Source organism: Arachis ipaensis, chromosome B1 (genome assembly GCF_059453495.1).
Source record: "Arachis ipaensis isolate K30076 ecotype BB chromosome B1, ASM5945349v1, whole genome shotgun sequence".
In the NCBI taxonomy this organism is placed as follows: Eukaryota; Viridiplantae; Streptophyta; class Magnoliopsida; order Fabales; family Fabaceae; genus Arachis; species Arachis ipaensis.
In genome coordinates this window covers 12,629,348-12,647,632 of record NC_142436.1, presented here as the reverse complement: position 1 = coordinate 12,647,632, position 18,285 = coordinate 12,629,348, and the positions used below count along the sequence as shown (strand labels likewise).

The following is an 18,285-nucleotide window of genomic DNA, read 5'->3' as shown; positions in this document are numbered from 1 at the left end:
CTTGTAGTTTTATGTATATATGAAACCCTAGGTTGAATTATTGTAAATTATATGTGATATTAGCTTGAATATTGGAGCTTGTTGGTGATTATTGATGCTTGTGGAGTTGATTGATGGCTTGGATTGTGGTTAAAAGCGTGACTTGTGCTCAATTGGGGTATTGGTACATATTGAGAATTGGCCAAGGTATGGTTTTGGTTTCTTCTATGTAGTATATAATATTCATGGACACTTAGGCTAGTGACCCATAAGATAGAGTTGAATTTATGTGGTTGTTGATGATGTTTGGTTGATGTTCTATGTTGAATTAATATGGTTATGATTGAGAAATAATGATATTGAGATTATGATGTATGTAAATTGGGGTGAATGACTATTGTTGTTTATGGCTTAGAAGCATAAATGAGTTCGATGATAGAAAATTGATGTTGATATAATGATGAATGGTGAGTGTGTTGGTGAAAAGTTATTGATAATTGTAATATGATGATATTGATGTTGAAAATGATGAAGTATGATGAGAGATTGGTATAAATTGTGGTTTGTGGCCCAAGAGGGTAGCTTTTGGTGAAAAATGGATCTTGGAGGGGCTTTAATTGGTTTGGTAGTGTTTTGGTTGATTTGAGATAAGAAAGTTGGAAAAATTGGCAAATTGGGTTATTAGATAAAAGTTAGTTTTTGGTGAACTTTGTCCGATCATAACTTTTGCCTCGGTTTTCGAAACTGACTGAAATTTGTTTAGAATTAAAGATCTTTAAAAACCCTTTAAATCGATATGAAGTTTGTGAAAATTTAAATTTTGTAGAGGGAGTTATGATTATTCAAAGTTGGTGTTAAAAATCTGAAATTCTACAAAGTTGCAGAATTTCATGATTTCTGATATGTGCGAGCGCACACCCTCGTGCGGACGCACACCCTGCAAATATTTTGACCTGTGCGGACGCACACACCTGTGCGCACGCACAGGCAGGGAAGTGCGTTCTGTTCGCAGTGCCAGCACGGCTTGTGCGCGCGCATATCCAAGGAAAAACTTTAACTTGTGCGGACGCACAGGTCTGTGCGGATGCACACGTCGGGAAGGTCAGTCTGTTGGGGGCACTGGCACAGGTTGTGCGAGTGCACAGATCTTTGTAAAAATTTACACCTGTGCGTACGCACACATTTCAAAACTCTCAGGAGTGTGCGCACGTATAGACCCTTGTGCGGCCGCACACGTCCTGTTTCTCAAAATTTTATTTGTTTTCAACTATTCTACCTTCCCAACAAGGTTGTAAGCTTCTAAAACACCATTTTAAGACTTTTGGGCCTAGTTTTGAGTATTAGAACCTGGGATGTAACTTAAGGTTTCTAGAACACGGTTTTATGATAAATTAGAAAATGGAGGCCTAGGTTTCTGGCGTGCTGAGAATGAATTGACGTTGGGTGGAGGATGAGTGATATATGAGATAAGGAATGATGAACTTTTGACATTGGAAACTGAGTTATGAATGGACAGTGGTTGAGATGAGTTGAGGACTTGGATTGAGACGATGGATCCATGTATACTGAAAATGTTTTCTGGAAACCACTGAAATATTGTTTTTACTGAGAATATGAGACGCTATGTGCCCGGCAGGGACGGGGTTGGATCCCGCCTGTCGAGGTAGCGGCGGTGGCGTAAGGGCGATGGTTCGTCCCGCTTGCGTTGAGATGTGAGGTCTGTGGCAAGAGTATCCCGCTCGCATCGCTTCGGACCAGAGGCGAGCAAGCGCCGGTACCTGGACAATGATCCGGGCACTATATCTCGGGGATTCCCATATGAGAAATCCGAAGGGCGACGTCTCCATGGAGATGTGTCGGGTTGGCAGTTGAACCGACAATGTGATATCACAGCCAGTAGGGCAGGCATTCATCATATGCATTCCTATCTGTTTGTTTGCTTTGCCGACTTGAAATTGTATGCCTAATTGAATAACATGCCTATTTGCCTACTTGATCTACTTGCCTTGTATGCTTTTACTTGTGGATTACTTGCATTGTTATTTAATTGTGCTTTCTACTGGGATTGAGGAGGTTCGGAAGGCGGTGGTAATGGGATCGCATGGAGGATAGGCTGGTGAAGGCTGTGGGACAGCGGTGTATGGTTAGAGTAGAAATCCCTTAAGATAGATCACCCGGTTTACTTATGATAAAGTTTATGTTATGCTTATTTGTTTTAGAATGCTTTAAGCTTGAATCTTGTGATGGATATAGAGCTTAGGATTGCCTTTGGCATCCCGGGGTCTTATATCCTACATCACTGGATACTGTTACCATACTGAGAACCTCCAGTTCTCATACCATATCTTTGTTGTGTTTTTCAGATGCAGGTCGCAACCCACCTCGGTGAGTTGCTTTGGATGGTGATAGGAGCGGAGGATCTTGGTTTCTTTTGGAGTCTTTTTGGTTTATTTTGTTTATATGTCTCTCACTTTTGTATTTTGTTTAGCCTAGAGGCTTGTATTATGAGAGAAAAACTTGTATAAGCTGTTTTTAAATTGTTAAGTTTCTATATGGTCTATATATGGCTAGCCGGCTTAAACTCCGCGAGTCGAGGCTAGTTTCTTATGATATTATACTATGATACTATTACCTTGTTTATATCTCTTCTGTTTCTTATACCTTAAGATAGTGCATTTTGCGCTTTTCAAATCCTAGTCTTTGAACTATATCTTTCATCGGGTTTCTAGATTATATTATTTCTTCTATATATATTGTACGTATGAGCTTAGAACTGTCGTAACCTCTGATTAACCTTTGCTTTACGACGCGAGGTAAGACTTAGGCTAATTATGGTGTTATAGGTAGGGTTTGGACTCTACCCTAACCCTACCTGCAGATTGAAAACTTTTTTAAAATTCTACCCTACCTTACTCGCGGGTTGAGAAATTTTCAACCCTAACCCTACCCGCACCTAAAGTTCTAAACCGTACCCTACCCGCAGAAAAATAAGAGAAAATTCAAGTATATATAAAATTCAACCATTTCAAATTTCATACATATTAATAAAATAGAAAATAAAAAACTAAATTCAAATTAAAAATAAAATATACTAAAATCTTAAAGAAATCTAACATAAAATTATAAATGATATGATCATCAACTAGTTTAGCAGTTATCTCAAGTTTTTATAAGAAAAAGATTGTGGGTTCAATACTCACTTTCTTCACTATATACATTTTTACATATATATTATATAATATATCAGAGGTGCGGGTATGGTAGGCAACCTTACCCGAACGGGTTGGTCTGGGTTGGATACCCATAGATAGGATATAGATTGTTAACCCTACCCAAATCCCCCTTCCCCTTCTTCCCTCGCTCACTCAAAAAACCCAAATATATCCCCTGATCCCCTCACTCCCTCTCCTCTTCGAAGTTCCAACAGCCACCATCCCATCACCCACTAGCCACCATCCGAAACCCATCACTCACACTCATCACCAAACCCTTATCCTCGCTGTGTTGGAAAAATCTTCTCGGCCATCATTTCGACGTTCCTTCTCTGCTGGCCGTCGCACGAAGGGTTGCATCGAGCTCCTGGCATCGCCGTTGCGAAGGATTGATGGGTCCGCCGGTCGTTGTCTATCCGAGCTCACTTCCTTGTTCGAGCTCTCTCTCTGGCTCTCTCTATTTGAGCTCACTTTCCTTCTCCGACGCTATCACTTTCGATTCCGTCGTCGCCTTCACTTCCTTTTCCCCTTGCTTCCGGTACTTCAATTTATTTTTGCTTGTTTTGATTTTTTTTTTAAAATAATACTGATTATGTGATTCTGAATTATTGGGTTTACTATTTTAAGTTGTTGAGTTAGTATAATATTGATTCTTTGATTATAAGTTGCTAGGATTAATATTCTAAATTGCTGCTGCTTGTCTGAGTTAATTTTGTTAATGGTTAATTTTGTTAGTTTGTGATTTTTTGATTTAAAAGATGCAATCACAAAATGATTTTTTGAATTTAATTCGTTTCATACAATAAAAATATATGTTGTTAATGTTGGTTTTTTTAATAAAACATTATGTGTTTGTTATTTTTATGTGTTTTAATTTTGTTTAGTGATAAATTTTGATGTTTGAAGTTGTTATGAATAATTTATTACGCGAAATTGTAAAAATTTAAATTTTATTAGTTTAAAATTATTAAATTAAAATATTTAAAATTATATATTAAATTTTTTATATTTTTTAATATTTAATTAAATCAGTTAGATCTCGGTTGAACCATTAAACTAGTGAACCAGTTATTTTATTGGTTTATTGATTGGTCCGGTCTCGCAACCTTATGGAAAGAATAACAAACAAAACGGTGCGTTTCTATGTCCCAAGTGTGGTGAACGCAAAACCCTAAACCCTGCGAAGCCACGAGCCGTTGGTGGTGAGAGAGTGCGTATTCATTTCATAGAAGAAGAAGAAGAAGAAGAAGAAGAAGAAGAAGGAATGGGAATATTCGAACCTTTTAGGGCCATTGGATGCATAACAAGCGGTGTCCCTGTTTCAGTTCAGAGACTTGGCACCGAAACTTTCGTCACTGTCAGCGTTGGAAAGGCCTTTCAGATTTTCAACGTAATTTCGTTTTCTTATATTCTTTTGTTTCATTGAATTGTTTGAATATCAATCTAATTTTCTTTTAATTTCTAATTTTCTCTCTGCAGTGTGCGAAGCTCAATTTGGTTCTAGTTGGTAATAACTACCACCACTGCACTGCACTTTTTTTTTGGGGGGGGGGGGGTTAATTCTTTTAGCTCGTTAGTTTTCGTTTTGTTTGAACTTTCTTATTTAATTGAAATGAAAATTGACATTTTGCATGAAGGTCCTCATCTGCCAAAGAAGATTACTGCACTTGCATCCTTCAAAGAATTCACTTTTGTTGCATATGGGCGCGACATTGCAGTATTCAAGCGTGCGCATCAGGTAAATGCTATTCTGAGTGTTTTTCTTTGCTCCTTTGAGGAAAGTTGAGGAAATTTTGAAAATTCTTGTATGTTTGTGCATGTTGTTTTATAATTAGTTTAATTGAATTATTATTACCATTCTAAGGTTGCAACTTGGAGCAAGCATAGTGAAAAAGTCAAGTTGCTACTGTTGTTTGGAGACCATGTTATCAGTGTTGATATTCGTGGCAACATGTTCTTGTGGGCATTTAAGGGAGTTATGGATCAGAACCCTTCCCCATTTGGGCACATTTTACTTGATCAGAGTTTTAGCCCTAGCTGTATGATGCATCCTGATACTTACCTAAATAAGGTAATCATGTCTTTCTACTTATTCCGAAGATTAAATTGTAGGCTTTAATTTTCAGTTGAGAATGAATAGGGCAGTAGGCTTTACTGGGGCTGCAATTGTAGTCAAGGGCTAATTAAGGAGTTAAGGGAAAGTGACGTTTAGAGTTAAGACTTCCTTTATGATTGAGAAATATGTAATAGGTTCTCGTTGGGAGCGAGCAAGGTCCTATGCAGCTTTGGAACGTTAGCACAAAGAAAAAGATATTTGAGTTTAAGGGATGGGATTCACCGATCACCTGTTGTGTTTCCTCCCCTGCTCTAGATGTCGTTGCAGTTGGGTGTGCAGATGGAAGCATTCATGTTCATAACATTCGTTATGATGAAGAATTGGTTACATTTACACATTCTACACGAGGTTCTGTCACTGCCTTATCTTTCTGCACTGGTAAGTGTGCGATATTTTGCATAATAAATCAAATATGGAGCTGCCTCTATTCTTCAGGCTTTTAGTGCCTTTTGGTGTTTTGTATTGATTTTATTGGTGGATTATTTTATCTGGCTTAGATGGGCAACCCCTTCTAGCTTCTGGAGGTTCATCAGGTGTCATAAGCGTATGGAATCTGGAAAAGAAAAGGCTACAGTCAGTTGTAAGAGAGGCTCATGATAGCGTGATCACATCACTACATTTCTTTGCAAATGAGCCAGTGCTTATGAGTTCTTCAGCAGATAATTCTATTAAGGTGACATTTATTCTTTTTGGAAGATACATACATGTTTGCATCATGCATATATAAATTTTCGTTGAAATATCTTCCTTTATTTATTTATTTATTTTTTGCTTGCTCAGATGTGGATTTTCGATACGACCGATGGCGACCCTCGTCTTTTGCGCTTTCGAAGCGGCCATAGTGCTCCTCCCCTTTGCATAAAGTAATGATTATTTTCCAGGTGTTAGTTTATTTGGGAAATTTTTTTTATCAACTTTGTTGTGAATGTTCTCTATCATTGTTAATATTAAATATTCTGAAGCAATTTTTTGAAATATGTTGCTTCTTTATTTGTTCTCTAGTCCTTGAACGGATGTTAATCTTTTTGCACTTGGGTTAGAAAGTAATGATGGAACTTCTAGTTTTTCTTCTGATGGAAGACATCTATATATCCTTTGTCATTGTCATGTGTGTGGAACAAGATTGTTTGACCTCTACATGATGTGCAGCCAATGGATTCTTATGTGTAGTCTGCTTGCTTCCTCCTTTTCTACGTTTTAGCCATGTTAATTCTTCTTCCGTACTATCATACGATGTAATGATTTTAATTTTTGCACTTCTAATTTGGCATGTCTCATGACCTACGGCACACCTGCAAATTACATATGGCAGGTTTTATGCAAATGGAAGACATATTCTCTCTGCTGGTCAGGATCGTGCATTTCGGCTTTTCTCTGTAGTTCAGGTTGGTGCCACTATTATCTACAATCAATAGTCCAACAAAAGCTAGTCGTTCATTAATGCCTAATAAAATAACATCCCCTCAAAGTAAAAAGATAAAAAAGAAAGAAAGAAAAGGAATTTTGCATTTTCTCCCTTCAAGCTTTTGTTGGCATGTATATTTTCTTTTCCTCTCTATATTTGGCATTTTCTGTGTATTAATTTCATCAGTTGGTTTCCCCATATATAACATGTTTATGGTGTTTGCAATGTGTTTCTTTGATAGGATCAACAAAGTAGAGAGCTTTCTCAGCACAATATTTCTAGACGAGCCAAGAAACTTAAAGTAAAGGTATGGCTAGTGTTTCATGCTTTCCTTATTGTTGCTTAGCAGAGCTTGTGAAAGCGTTGCTTTTGCTTTAATATTCCTGTGTAAATTTTTAATGTTTTGTTTAGAGACTTAGTATAATAATTACAAAGATATATAAATGTGTGTTTTACTAGTGAAAACATCTTATGACCTCCTCGGATACCTCAATTTGGATTTTGGTATTCTTAATCTGGCTTATTTTTTATTTTTATGTTGTGATTATGCTTTCTAGTTCTGAAAGCATTCAGTTCAATAGTCATGATTAGGTTGGAAACTATATGATATTAATTGTGAGTCATAGGTCTTTTTGCTTCCTGTTTTGAATAGATTTTTCCTTCCCTCATTTTGTGTATGTGTTTATACAGGAAGAAGAAATAAAGTTGAAGCCCGTGATTGCATTTGATTGTGGTGGGTTATTTCTCTGCTACTATTCATTCCGTTCCAATTTTGCTGAAGAAATGAAATTGAAACTGATGTATATTAATGCAGAATCTGAATTACAGTGGGGAATCCAGCCTTAAAGGCATGTGTATAAGTATATAAATTGAAAGTAAATAAAAGATAGCCTAGTCATATAGATCTACGACCACCAAGCTCCTTAAAATCAAAATCTCTATGGTTGATTTTGCTGGTTTACACTTGATGTATTATATTATAATCTGCTGCTATCTGTTTCAAATCCTCTTATTTCTTGTACAAACTTCAGCTGAAATTCGAGAACGTGATTGGTGCAACGTGGTTACTTGTCATATGGATACTGCTCAGACATATGTGTGGAGACTTCAAAATTTTGTTCTTGGTGAACATATATTGAATCCCTGCCCAGAAAATCCGACACCTGTAAAGGTTAGGATCTCACTTTATTCATTATCTCTAGGATTTTCTATATAGTGCATTAAGGGCACTTAGTGAGAAATTGGACAAAGAAAGCAATCAATGAAAAGTAAAATGTCTGCTTAATTGACAACTTGCGCATTATTTTTCATTTTTTCTTTGAATACTTTCCACTTTTGATTATTTAAAAAGTGTCTTTAGACCACCTCTTTTTTTTTTTTTTTTTTTTTGGGGGGGGGGGGGGGGGTACTGTATAAGTAAAGCTTTTGACAAACAATGATTCTGATTGACTACTATCATATGTCAACAGGCTTGCGCCATCAGTGCATGTGGCAATTTTGCCATCCTAGGGACAGCAGGTGGTTGGATTGAAAGGTTTAACCTACAATCTGGACTACCTCGGGGTGCTTACATTGACATGTCAGAATCAATAAGGTGTGCTCATGACAGTGAAGTGGTTGGAGTCGCATGTGACTCAACTAACACTCTCATGATAAGTGCAGGATATCAAGGAGATATAAAGGTTCATATTTCTTATCTGGAGGCAGTCTGTAATTGGCACTCGTTGAAGTTAACAAACAACACAAATCACTTAGTTTAATATTGTGACATTAGACTGGAAATCCTCATTTATAATGTCTCTGCAGGTTTGGGATTTCAAAGAACGTGAACTTAAATCCAGATGGGAGATCGGTTTTTCTGTTGTTAAGATTGTTTATCATCGTTATAATGGTAAATTGAGTTCTTACTACATTCCATATCCCCCTCGTATGTTTGTGTATTTCTAATTCCTTCGTCATTTTTTTTTTAATTTATATTTTCTATTTTTAAAGAGAAAAAAATTTATGAAGACACTGGAAGAAATTTCTGCCTTATAATTCATACTGTTGGGTCATTATGTGATTTGAAGTGTTTTAATAATTTTTGTAGGTCTCCTGGCTACGGTAGCAAATGATTTAGCAATCAGATTGTTTGATGTTGTGGCTCTTAGATTAGTTCGTAAGTTTGATGGTCACACTGATCGCATAACAGACTTGTGCTTCAGTGAGGATGGGAAGTGGCTTTTGTCATCTAGTATGGATGGAAGTCTTAGAATTTGGGATGTGATCTTAGCAAGACAGATAGATGCAATTCATGTTAATGTGCCTATTACAGCATTATCTCTTTCCCCAAACATGGATATATTAGCAACTGCTCATGTTGATCAAAATGGGGTATACCTGTGGTGAGTTTCTTAATTCATTCCTCATGGGTAATAACCACTTTGTGGAAAACTTGTTACATTTCCCATAATGTTTCACACACATAATGTTGATAATTTCCGAGATTAATAACTCTGAATGGGAAAAGTTGATGTTAGGGCTTTAGTGACATTAATTTCTGAAATAAAATTCCTGAATGGGAAGAGTTGATGTGGTTATTTAAATGATAATGATATTGAATGGAAAAAGCGTTCTACTTAATTAGAAACCATCTTTTATGGTGACACCTTTTATCAGGGTAAACCAAACAATGTTCTCTAGTACTTCAACTGTTGATTCATATGCAAGTGGGAAAGAGGTGGTGAGTGTCAAGTTGCCATCTATATCTTCCATAGAACATTCTCAAGTTGAGGAGTTGGATGAGGTGGTGGATGCTTCTCAACCTAAAGATGCCCCACATGTTCCAACTCAAGTTAATCAAATACCTGATTTGGTCACACTCTCACTGCTGCCAAAGAGCCAGTGGCAAAGCTTGATTAATTTAGACATTATAAAGGTATGCACTTACTTCTCAGCAACATCGCTTCTCATGCTATGAACATTTTTGTGAAACCTATTTTCCTTCATTTTCATTTGTATTTTGCTCAACTGACTGATATTTCTCCTGATTGTTATATAACAAACTCTTAATTCCAGATACGCAATAAACCTATTGAGCCTCCAAAGAAGCCCGAAAAAGCTCCATTTTTCTTGCCTTCAGTTCCATCCCTATCTGGAGAAATATTGTTTGAGCCTGGCAAGTTATCAGTTGAAGAGAGGGACGGAGCTGGTGATGGTAAACAAATGAAAAAGACAAGATTAGATTCGACGTCATCCCGTTTTCTGCATCTTCTTCAATCCTCAAACGTGGCAGATAACTGTAAGAACCCAACTATTTTGTTCTTATATAAATATCATATGTTTATTTCACCGGCAATTAATTCAATAGTGTTCATTCTCTTGAAAGTGCCTTGTAAGTGCATCATAACTTTCTTGATTTTCCATGTTGCAGATGGCGCATTCACTGATTACATCAAAGGATTATCTCCATCAACTCTGGATATGGAACTTCGAATGCTTCAGATAATTGACGACAACGATGATGAACAAGGTGAGAAGAGACCGGAGTTAGTATCGATTGAACAGCTTATGGATTATTTTATCCATGAGCTCTCCTGCAGAAATAATTTCGAGTTCCTACAAGCTGTCATCAGGTTATTTTTGAAGGTCAGAGACACTACCTTTTTCATTGTTGGGTGGTTTTGACTGTTCATAGGCACATGTTCAATAAATGAGAAATATTTGTTTTTTTGATCGATTGTTTACAATTTCTGTACCGCGCTTCCTGTTGCCAGATACATGGTGAGACAATTCGGCAGCATTCACACTTACAAGAAAAGGCTCGGAAGCTTCTTGATATTCAGTGCAATGTGTGGCAGAGGGTAGATAAGATGTTTCAGAGTGTAAGATGTGTGGTTGGCTTTCTTAGTAATTCCCATATTTAGTTATGACAAAGCCCTCAATTTCGAAACTTCAATTAACGGCCATGGAAACAAGATGAAAGCGAATCATTGAACTGAGTAGCGGGTAAGTTAAAAAGTATTTGTTCTACACTACATTTCTTGGAGTGAAGAAATCAGGGCAGCAAATTGGTCAAATCTGGTGGAGGTGGTTTATAACAAGGAATTATTGTTTTACTAGGCTCCACACATGAGCACTGAGAAAATTTTGAAACAAGATTTTGTATCAGTAAATTTTTGCAACTTATTGATTCCATGAGTGATTTATTCAATAGAAATTTTATAGCTTTAATGCTCAACTTTTTCTTCCCCCATACCATATTTCTTTACAGCCAAAGGGTAATATAGTTAATGGGATGTAAAGAGCACACGGAAGCAGGAATTATTAATTAAAACTCTCTACTTGTTTATTTACATGATTATTATAGTGTCCATATGGGAAATATGTTTCTATATCCTGCGCAGTTGATGGTACAATTCTTGAACACTCCTCGTATTTCCTGCAATTTAACTAGGTACAATTAGGCACTCTAACCCCATCAAGGGTCTAATTCGTGCAAATTCATGGTGTAAACAATTTTAACACACTAACCTTTTTTTCCCCTCCAAATTCCCACCTCATTTTATTTTAATGAGCAGATGAAAGTAGGTGTACACTAGTGGATGACAAATTGATTCTTATTCTTGTCTTTCTCCCACACATATCGGTAATGTTACGGACTACGGTGAATAATGAAGTTGGGTGAAGAGAGGAGATTGTTTTTTACCTCAGAAAAAAATATTAAAATAAAAACATTATGTGCAATGTGCATTCCCCTAAAAAATTTAGTTACAGTCTTCACTTTTCATTTGATTTATTCTTGATCGAAGAAATTATCTAAGTATATGGTTGGTACTTGTTACCTGTTGAGGGAACTCCCGTTTTCCATTTGTGAATTAATCAAATGCTTAGCCACACGATGCAGTGGGGATAGATCTCTCTGAGCCTAAACCATATATTTCATTCATTTTAGCATTAGTTTTCCAAATAGATAAAATAGGTTCTACACATTGAACTCAATTTGTATTTGCCATAGTATACCTGTTCAGATTCAATAAGTGCCAACATAGCCCAAGCAGTGTTCACTAGATGGGACTTGTTTCCTTCCAGATTTGTGTATACCTGTGCACATTTTTGTTCTATTTATTTGGTGACAAGAAAAAAAAAGCTATGCTTAGAGTAGTGCAACTATTCTAAAATAATGCAACCCCCTCCGGTTGAAAATAATTGTCGTTTTCACCTTTTGGGTTTACTGAAAAATTAATGTATCTAGACAAAGGATAGCTATCGGTTCTTCATTGAGTTATATGAACTTTTTTTATTCCCCTCATATATTGAACTGACTTGAGCAATTCTCATACTACATTCAATGGTGGAAGGAGATAATCAACTTGATATACAAGGAAAAATGAGTACACAAGGGGGAACAAATATAGTTTCTTATTAAAGCACTAAGTCATTAGGTGTAAGGTTGATAACACCTTTTGTTGGCATGAGAGATAGCTCTCTCCCCAGCCACCAGAAGTTAGCTGTTTGGAAAGCAAAAAATCACATGCTCTTCTAATGCTGTGGCTATCTTGGTAGGTCTTGCCTGCATCTATCAGTCCCTTAATTCCAAACCATGTGCCATAGGTAAAGCAAATTCCCCATGATCCATACCTGCTAAATTACAAATATTAATACCTTTTGACTTTAAGATAATCATTTACTCAAAAAGTTCACTTTTAAGACCAGAAATGATTTTCTTATGTGTGTATATTATTCTTCATTCGTTGTTATAAAAAAAATATACAAAATAAATTATCAAGGTTCTGCCTAATTTCCCTTATCCTTTAGGTTTTCTTATTTCTGCTACCTCTTTTAGGGTGGGTTTAGTATAGTTTTTTAGTGAAGTTTTTTTTTTTTTTTTTGAAAGTAAAAGAGTTCAACACACTAGGTGGAGCATATAGCATGAATCAAAAACTAAAAGACAGACAACTCCCAAAAACCTAACCCAAAGAACCGACGTCCCCACGTCATCTCCGGCATAGCCATCAACAACCCTAGGGATGCACACCTCTCCACTCTTCACTACTCAGGACGGTCATTGTGATGATATCGTCTACGCCTTTTATCTTCATTCTGAAAAATCCTCCTATTTCGCTTCATCCAAATGTGCCAAATGATCGCGCAGAAGCATCTCGGACGCTGCTTTCGATCTTCCTTTCTTCGCGGCTCATCTGTCCAACTCAGGAAATGGTCCTTCAGTAACTCCGGGAAAATCCAGGCCCGGCCAAGCACAGATATCCATGCACTCCACACCAGGACAAACCAAGCAAACAACTCCACTCTTGGTGGAACCAAGCATTTCCAGATGGTCTTCGTGAAGCTGTAGCTGGTTACATCCTCTGATAGCATTCCTTCTTGTAGCACCTCACAGGTCTCAAAACCTCATGTAGCTGACTCAGGAGTTCTAACTCCCACTGAAAGAGTTCACGCCTCCATTGGAAGTTCCACATCCACTCTATCCCATCCCAAAACCCACAATCCCCAATAGCCAAACTACATTGGTTTGAAACAGAGAAGAACCTGGGAAATCGATCTTTCAAAGAACCACAATGCAACCAAACATCCTCCCAAAACCGAGTCATTCGGCCGTCACCGATCTCTATGGCCAAACTTGTAATCATCCTATCCCTCAGATGCTGCTCCTTGAATTCTATATGGCAAATATCCTTCCATGGGCCTCCTCTAATAGGCAGCACTTGAGTGGATAGTAACTCATTCGGCCTCAAATTATTACATGAGTAGACCACCTTCTTCCACAATGGGCAATCTTCCTTCACAAAACGCCACCACCACTTGAACAACAGTGAGGCGTTCCGAATCATAGCATCTCCAACTCCCAGCCCACCGAATTTCTTAGGGGCCTGCACCAACTCCCATTTCACCAATGCCATGCCCTGCCTCCCGTCCTCCTTACTCCACAAAAATATTCTCTGCAAGGAAATCAACTTCTCAGCAACTGCCTTTGGCATCTTGTATAAGCTCAGATAATACACTGACAAACTATTCATGACAGATTTTATAAGCACCAGCTTTCCCGCTTTGTTTAGCACCTTAGCTTTCCAGAGGTTTAGTTTCTCCTCCACCTTATCAATGATAGGCTTCCGGGTCTTAATCAACCTCGGATTAGCTCCTAAAGGGACTCTAAGGTATTTTACAGGGAGGGTATCTTCCTTGCAACCCCACAACCTACACATACGCTGTACCCACTGCTCTTCACAATTGAGTGGAATCAAACTGGACTTGTCGAAGTTGATACTGAGCCCTGACATTAACTCAAACCAACGCAGCAGCCGCTTGTAATTCTGCATAGTCTCATCATCTGGTGGACAAAACAGAATGGTGTCATCAGCAAACTGAAGGTGTGATAGCTCCACCCTGTCTCGACCAACCACCAAAGGAGAAATGCGGCCATTCCTAACTGCCTCACCAACCATTCTATGCAGAACATCCACAACCAGCACAAACAAGAACGGAAAGAGCGGGTCACCTTGTCTCAAGCCCCTTTCCATTTTAAACGATTTAGATGACGATCCATTAATTCCATAAAGTAGTGAAGTACTTATGTTTCTTTTTGTATTTGATAAATAAATAAAATCTAAAAAAAATGTTTAAATAACATTGAGTAAAGTGACAAATAAATTCCTGAGTATTTACACTTCGGATAGATTAGTTCTTAAAGAAAAAAAAAGTACTAATAAAGTCTTTCATAACAGCAGAGACGTGTACACACTATTTTTAAATTAGCCTTTATGATTAGGGTAGAAGGTCTTGATTTAAACCAATTTGTTCAACTTTGTTATCCTAAAAGACTTTATTAGTATTTTTTTTAGAGACTAATCTATCTAAAATATAAATATTCAAGGATTTATTTGTCACTTTACTCAATGACATCTTTCAATTAGTTTGCATTAGTTGTTACGAACAAAATGAAGTGAGTTTTGTTGGCTAATAAGAAAATTTAAAAAAAAAAATTGCAAACCATGAACCATCCGATAACTGTATGCTGTCAATATAATTTGCTGCTTTGGTAATGCAAGTTTCTATTTCCATCTTCCTGTGTTTTGGATATTCTTGTCTGAATAAAGCAAGAGCTTGAATTGCTGCTGATGTGCAATCCACGTATCCATAAAAATGATGACATTTAAAAGGAAGAACTCACTCATCATAAATCTAAAGAACAAGTAATCATGTAATTAATGTAATACATAGTTACATAATGATAGTCAATCATGATGTCTGCAAAATGTTTCAACTGGATTCAATTCCTGTGACAGAAGCAACCAAAGGAGTTTAAAAAAAGATGTTTCCTAATCCTTTTTCAAGAGAGTAGAAGTTACCTCTAGCTATTTATATGATCTTGTGAGCTCATAGGATGCGAACCCGCCATTAATATTCTGTAATAAAATTGAAGAGTAAATTGATTGAGTCATGATCATGGCGCCATGATATTCAAAATGCAGTCACATGAAACACAATAGTTCCGGTAAGGGAATGGGTATGCACTACGTCACATGTAAAATATGTTATGTGAAGAGTACATCCATAACGTTCTGGTACGTAGTTGAATTGTAAATTATTAGAGTAGATTAGTGCGTGAGATGTTATTTGATTGGTGAATTTATACAACTGTAGTCAAACAATTCTAAATTTGAATACATTTCTTTTATATATAGAGCAAATATTCTTTTCGTTCTTTCTTATTTATGGTTATCATTTTTTTTGTACAAATAAATACTGATTAAATAATGTATCAGAAAGTGATAAATTTAAAAATTTGTAGTCAATAAAATTACCAATATTCAAGGACATAGATTATTTATTCATTTATTTTAAAAATTTAATGCTTATTCTGTTTTCTTCTCCAGATTACTAAGTCACTAATATTAACACTACTAGCATATAATTTCTTGGATTTATCTTTTTTTTTTTGTTTGTCATTTTGGACCATGGTTTCTTTTTTTCTCTTCAGTTTTTGGAACTAAGGTTACATTTGATAAGGAGACAGAAACTGAGAGACTGAGACGGAAAGACAGAAATTGAATGACTTGAGAGACAGATAGAATTAAATCTCTGTATTGTATTTGGTGTAAAATGTAATATTTAATTTAAACTTAATATGAAGATTAGAAAGTAGATTTGGAATTTGAAAAGTTAAACGAAGATATTTTTCAAAAAAATGTTATTAAAATTTCAGTCTACGTCTCCAAAATTTTAATTTCTTCTGTACCTCTAAAAAGTAGAGACACAGAAAATTAAAATTTTAGAGATAAAAACTGAAATTTTAATTTCAAATCTCTCACCAATAAACATAATACTAAATCTCAGTCTTTCGATCTCAGTTTCAGTCCGTCTAACCAAACGCTGCCTAAGAATTTTCAAGGCATATATGCATTATAATTAGTGTGGTACCTGCATGGATAAAATGAGATTAGCAGCATCAAACAATCTCTATGTTTCTATTGCTTCTCCTACAGTCTCATATGGCAACTTTGATAACATAATGGAATGTAGACAGGTCAAACATCATAATTAGTGCCCATGTAACTTGCTTGATTTAAAAATCTTTTCAAATTTATTAACTTAGCTTACAATTTGTTTAAATGTTCAACTGTTATCTAATTTATTTTGATTGGTATATCAATAAAACATCATTTTTTTATTCTATATTATTACACATTTTTTTTCATTTGTAAAAGTATATACTAAAGTTTCATTAAATTAAATTTAACATATATGATTAGGAGGTGACAAAACGGAATAAATCTGTCTAGTGTTAGTGTTATAATAATTTAGTGTTAGTGCTATAATAATTTAGAATATTTGCTAGCTTTTGTTTAGTGTTAGTGCTATAATAATTTAATTACGCCTTGTTACTAAATTAATTAAAAGAGATTAACTTAGGATTTGTAAATAATGTGATTAGTTATTTTAATTGTATGGGAATATAAATTAAAATGGTTAGTTTAATTTATTAATTAACCATATTTGCATGTAATAAAATAGCTAGCAATTTAATTTTAACTTTTCGAGAATGTTAATATTAATGATAAAATTAAGATACTAATAAAAATAAATGATTATATTTTTATAGTTATGTTAATGTTATTTGGTAGATATTAAAACTAATTATTGTCATAATGTTAATAATCAAACTAGTTTAGTATATTTATGTGTAACAAAATTAGTTATAATGATAATTTAGTTAAAATTAATTTAGTAAATACTTTTATTAACTATACTAGTTACTTTTAGTATAGAGCTTAAATTAGATTTTTTTAATGTTTATGCTAGTTATAAGTGTTTTAATTTATATATAATTAATTAACTGAGATAACTTGAGCTATTATTAGTCCATGTTTTGTAGGGTACACAAACTTTAAGGTGTGTCCACATGAATCTATTGGATACATACAATTCAATAATTGAGCCTCTTTTGCATGCTTCTAAATTTTATCACGTATCTCAAGTTGAAATAATTTAAGGTTAGTTGGCTTTGGTAACAACTCGATGACACCTAGATACTTATACCTTTCATCTTTCGACTGGTGAGTGTGCCATTATTTTGAAAGATATGGCTCTTTTAGTATTCCGATAAATGGTCTTTTCGTAGTAAGAACAACCATGACTAGTCACGAGGCTATAAAAGCTGAATACTTACGTCAATTTGAAGTTGCACTTAGGACCAGTGATTGTAGATGACCTAGATTAGAAATGTGAAAGCCAGATTACATTTGAATGATCGAGTTGCCATCAATAGATATGTAAAGTGCCATATATTGTTGTTATTTGGGTCAATTTTGTTTACCGATAAGTCTGGGTCAGCGGTTAATTGAAAATTTATGCCACTGCTTCGCGACATTTTTCGGATTTACGAAATCAGCTGAGTTCGGCATCCTAGCACACTTGTATAAAGTATTGTGTAGGGCATCTTGCTTTGACTGTAAGGAGATTGACGATCCTCCAATATTATTACATATTTGGACTTGAATTCATGTCATTTTTTACCCCGATTCCTGGTGCCGGCGATATTTTTCACTCGTTAACCGGTAACATTACCTATTAATAACTTTACCTTAAAATTTGTTGAATCTCTTTGAAGAATCAATGTTATTATCTATAGATGTATTTATTTATTTATTGAATTTTCCCAATTCTTTAGAATAACGATGGTGGCTTTGCAACATATGAACTCACACGATCATATGGATGGCTGGAGGTAACTTTCTTTTATGAATAATTAGAAATTAGTCTACTTGAATTACACCATGTGAATAATAAAGTATGAAAATCTGCTACAATGTAATCCATTCTCCCTCTGCCATCTTCTCCCAAAACTCATTTCTCAATTCGTCAAGCACATGTATTTGAAGTTATGCCACAAAAGCTACAACTTTAAAATTATTGTTTGTGAACAAAATTTTTTGGCCTTTCCTCTAGATTTTGGAATTACAGCTGACGAGTTGATCCTGAAAATTTAAGAAGTTGATTTTGGATTGAGATTAGATACACACTTAGATGAATGCTTTCTCTTTTGGCAATATAGTTATTGATTATTGGTAAGCTGT

General features: G+C 35.6%; 1 protein-coding gene and 1 pseudogene across 1 annotated transcript; one reads left to right on the top strand and one right to left on the bottom strand.

The window, feature by feature from the left end:
• Nucleotides 1-4,341: 4,341 nt before the first annotated feature.
• Nucleotides 4,342-10,931, top strand: LOC107646469 (uncharacterized). Its single transcript, XM_088501029.1, has 18 exons — nt 4,342-4,581; nt 4,671-4,698; nt 4,829-4,929; nt 5,056-5,262; nt 5,442-5,685; nt 5,805-5,980; nt 6,088-6,170; nt 6,620-6,692; nt 6,954-7,019; nt 7,403-7,445; nt 7,744-7,883; nt 8,182-8,394; nt 8,519-8,603; nt 8,802-9,096; nt 9,371-9,629; nt 9,770-9,992; nt 10,125-10,339; nt 10,468-10,931. The coding sequence occupies exons 1-18, from the start codon at nt 4,456-4,458 to the stop codon at nt 10,615-10,617; spliced, it is 2,727 nt and encodes a 908-aa protein (XP_088357155.1). The 5' UTR covers nt 4,342-4,455; the 3' UTR covers nt 10,618-10,931.
• Nucleotides 10,921-17,579, bottom strand: LOC148575744 (cycloartenol synthase 2-like; annotated as a pseudogene).
• Between the last annotated feature and the right edge of the window lie 706 nt (nt 17,580-18,285).

What these genes read in the sequence shown, in the direction of transcription:
- LOC107646469 (XM_088501029.1), top strand. Translation starts at nt 4,456, where the DNA reads ATGGGAATATTCGAACCTTTTAGGGCCATTGGATGCATAACAAGCGGT. An exon ending in CTGATACTTACCTAAATAAG is followed by an intron (nt 5,263 to 5,441) that starts GTAATCATGTCT and finishes AATATGTAATAG; the next exon opens with GTTCTCGTTGGGAGCGAGCA. An exon ending in GCTCCTCCCCTTTGCATAAA is followed by an intron (nt 6,171 to 6,619) that starts GTAATGATTATT and finishes TACATATGGCAG; the next exon opens with GTTTTATGCAAATGGAAGAC.